The sequence below is a fragment of the Myotis brandtii genome, unplaced genomic scaffold, assembly GCF_000412655.1.
Source record: "Myotis brandtii unplaced genomic scaffold, ASM41265v1 scaffold782, whole genome shotgun sequence".
Taxonomy (NCBI): domain Eukaryota; kingdom Metazoa; phylum Chordata; class Mammalia; order Chiroptera; family Vespertilionidae; genus Myotis; species Myotis brandtii.
In genome coordinates this window covers 3,159,874-3,163,205 of record NW_005371138.1, presented here as the reverse complement: position 1 = coordinate 3,163,205, position 3,332 = coordinate 3,159,874, and the positions used below count along the sequence as shown (strand labels likewise).

The following is a 3,332-nucleotide window of genomic DNA, read 5'->3' as shown; positions in this document are numbered from 1 at the left end:
GAAACTGGGATTAGAATCCATTTTCTGGTCTAAAACTCTCAGAATTATTATGTGAGAGTGAAGGAAATGGGTATTTAGACCAACTAACATTTTCTACACCCTGAAGCTCTCTCACGTTCTGCGTACACATGAAGAATTTGCTCAGGTGCTGATCCCACAATGAGGCAGGGAACAGTGGGAAAGCCTCAGGCTGGGCTCCAGGAGACCAGGGCTGGCATTAGACCTGCTGTTCACCCTGTGATCTCAGGGAAATCCTTTGGCTCTTTCAGCCTCAGCTTCTTCCCGAGTTAAAGGATGATATTATAGCAGATGGACTCTAAGGGACATGTGCTCAATGCCAAGGATACAATAGTGAACAACAACCAAGAGGGGAAAAAAAAACAACAGAAAAATCTAATCGTCATTATTGAGTTTTGGGTTTTAAAAGGGAGACAAAAGAAAACACATACACTTACAGCTAAGACTTGTGATTCTTTCCATGAATAAAAGGTTCATGGTGCCCTGGGGGAGATATCAGAGGTTGTGGTTTCCCTCCATCATCTCATTAGTTCAACCAGGATTGTAGGAACTAAGACTGATAGATCATTCAGTCCTTGAAGCTACCTCTGTGGCCAGAGGGTACTGCCTCCCTCCACTCTGACACACCTGTGCTGGATGCACCTGGAGAGGCTGGAATGATTGAGCCTCTCCAGAGGCAAGAAGGAGCTCCTGGACTCTCTGGTCTGTTCTCAGCTGGATTCCAACCCCTTCATCCACACCGGATAATCTTCACTCCCTTGTTATTTACAAAATTTGCCTATTCTAGCTTAATAAAACACATAAGTGAGTTTCCATTTTAGATTTGTCCCTGAGAGTTCCTTGCTTCTTGCCCCACCATTCCCCTTGTGTACCGGACATACCACCCTGGTAGTGGGGCTGCAGGACAGGGGAAGGGCGAACACTCTGACACAGACCTGTGGGTTCAGATCCAGGCTCTTCCACTTGTGCACGTGAGAACTGGACCTCCTTGTGCTTGTCTTTTCCCATATGCCAGATGGGTATAGGCATAGTACTGGCTTCATAGGGCTATTTCAGGATTAAAAGAGGAAATACCATGTAAGCACTCATCAGCTGCTACTCTTCACCTATGTGTGAGTAGATTTATGTTTCTCACCTAAATTCTGCAAGAGCTTCTCTCTTTTCAACCAAAGCCCTTTGTAAAATATAACTAAGCACTCTTAACTCCACCACCACCACGAGAATTCTCTTACACAAATGCTTTGATCTGCAAAGAAATCTTTACTCCAAATCACATAGAGCGACGATAAATAACTTTCATATTACACATATCATCAGAAAATCACTTAATAACCCCACTTTCCATATTTCTGTCTCAACTACCTCTATTCAAACCCTTTGCCCCTCTCCCTCTCCTTTGTAAATGGGCTTATTTCTCCTCTAAAATGCAGAGACATTAAATTCCGTCCTGTGTTCAAGTCTTGTTTTGTTTCCAGGCCCACAACTGCAGCGTTTCTGAGCACGGATATGACAGCCACAGCGTGGGAGACCGACCTCACACCAACCAATGGAAGTGATCAGGCCTTTTATGAACATTATACAGAGTCCATAGTCCTGCAATTACTGACAATCATCGTGGCCCTGTTGGGACTGGCAGGGAACGCGGTGGTGCTCTGGCTCCTGGGCTTCCGCATGCACAGGAACGCCTTCTCTGTCTACATCCTCAACCTGGCGGGAGCCGACTTCCTCTTCCTCTGCTGCCAGATTATATGGCCCCTATGTTTAGCTTTCTACTCTGAATTTATCCCATTTGAAATCTTCGGATTTGTCATCACTGTGTCAATGTTTGCCTACATCTCAGGCCTGAGCTTTCTCAGCGCCATCAGCACAGAGCGCTGCCTGTCTGTCCTGTGGCCCATCTGGTACCGCTGCCGCCGCCCCAGACACCTGTCAGCTATCACGTGTGCCCTGCTGTGGGCCCTGTCCCTACTGCTGAGCATCCTGGATAAAAGTTTCTCTATGTTTCTGTGGAATATTTTAAGCCCTTCCATGTATCGGGTATTTAATTTCATCACTGCGGCATGGCTGATTTTGTTATTTGTGCTTCTCTCTGGGTCCAGCCTGGCCCTGATGACCAGACTGCTGTGTGGCTCCAACCGGGTGCCGCCAACCAGGCTCTATGTGACCGTCGTGCTCACAGTGCTGGTCTTCCTCCTCTGCGGCCTGCCCTTTGGCATCCACTGGTTCCTCTTATTCTGGGTTAAAATACATATAGATCCCTTTATTCGATTTTACCCATTTGTAGTATTCATGTCCTGTATTAACAGCTGTGCCAACCCCATCATTTACTTCTTCGTTGGTTCCTTCAGGCAGCAATGGTGGAAGCGGAGACACACCTTGAGGCTGGTCCTCCAGAGGGCTCTGCAGGACACTCCTGTGGTGGATGAACCTGGAGAAAGCCTTCGTGGGGAAACCCTGGCCATGTCGGGAAGCAGTCTGGGGCTGTGATGAGAGCCTCTGTCCTGATCAGTCTGGAGTAACTTTCAGACTCAATATTGCCCTGCCAGGCTTGGAAAGTATCTAGTTTTCTCTCAGACTCAGCCCCAAAATACTTCAGTGATTCCCCAAGCTATTCAAATAGGTTCTTTTTTAACCTGGCTGTTCTAGTTTTTCTCAGAGAAAGCATTAGTCTGAAAGTTATACCTCTCCATCGTCCTTGGCATTACCAATAAATTTCTCAAATGATCGGAATTTCTTTTTTTTTAATGCTTTTTCTTTTCAATCTTCATTGCAACAGAAAGAATCCCTGTCCAAATCAGACAAATCCAGATTCGAAGTCCTGGTTCTACAGCTCTCCTTTCCAAGCCTCAGTTAATTAATCTGTAAAATGCGGTTGAAATCATCTTCCCATAGGATCATAGTGGGGAATAAATAAGAAAACGGATGAAAGAAACTCAATCAGGTGCCAATGACTAAATATTTCATAAACATTAGCTGTTAATATCATGAAGCCTCTAATACAGTATATTATTGGCTTGGAGGCAATATATAAAAAAAAAAAAAAAAAAAAAAAAAAGAATCCCTATCCAAATTCATAAACTGTTGTTCAGAATTTATTTCTACCTGACTGGGTAGAAAAAGAAGATTCCTTATTTTTCGTTCAGACTGCATGTCCTATAGATTCATGTTTAGTGCTGTGATTGGGGGCATCTACACTAATAAAAGAGAAACATGCAAATTGGTGTCACTCCACTACCCTTCCCATTGGCTAATCAGGGTGATATGCAAATTAACTGCCAGCCAAGATGGCGGCCGGCAGCCAGGCAGCTTGAAGC

At 44.9% G+C, this 3,332-nt stretch overlaps 1 protein-coding gene across 1 annotated transcript; it reads left to right on the top strand.

Moving 5' to 3' along the window:
* Nucleotides 1–1,510: 1,510 nt before the first annotated feature.
* On the top strand, nt 1,511–2,528 carry LOC102255558 (mas-related G-protein coupled receptor member X2). The gene has a single exon (XM_005883357.2). The coding sequence runs from the start codon at nt 1,525–1,527 to the stop codon at nt 2,503–2,505; it is 981 nt and encodes a 326-aa protein (XP_005883419.1). The 5' UTR covers nt 1,511–1,524; the 3' UTR covers nt 2,506–2,528.
* Nucleotides 2,529–3,332: the final 804 nt, after the last annotated feature.

Bases quoted from the DNA above. Each gene is read 5' to 3' on its own strand.
- LOC102255558 (XM_005883357.2), top strand. From the start codon at position 1,525: ATGACAGCCACAGCGTGGGAGACCGACCTCACACCAACCAATGGAAGT.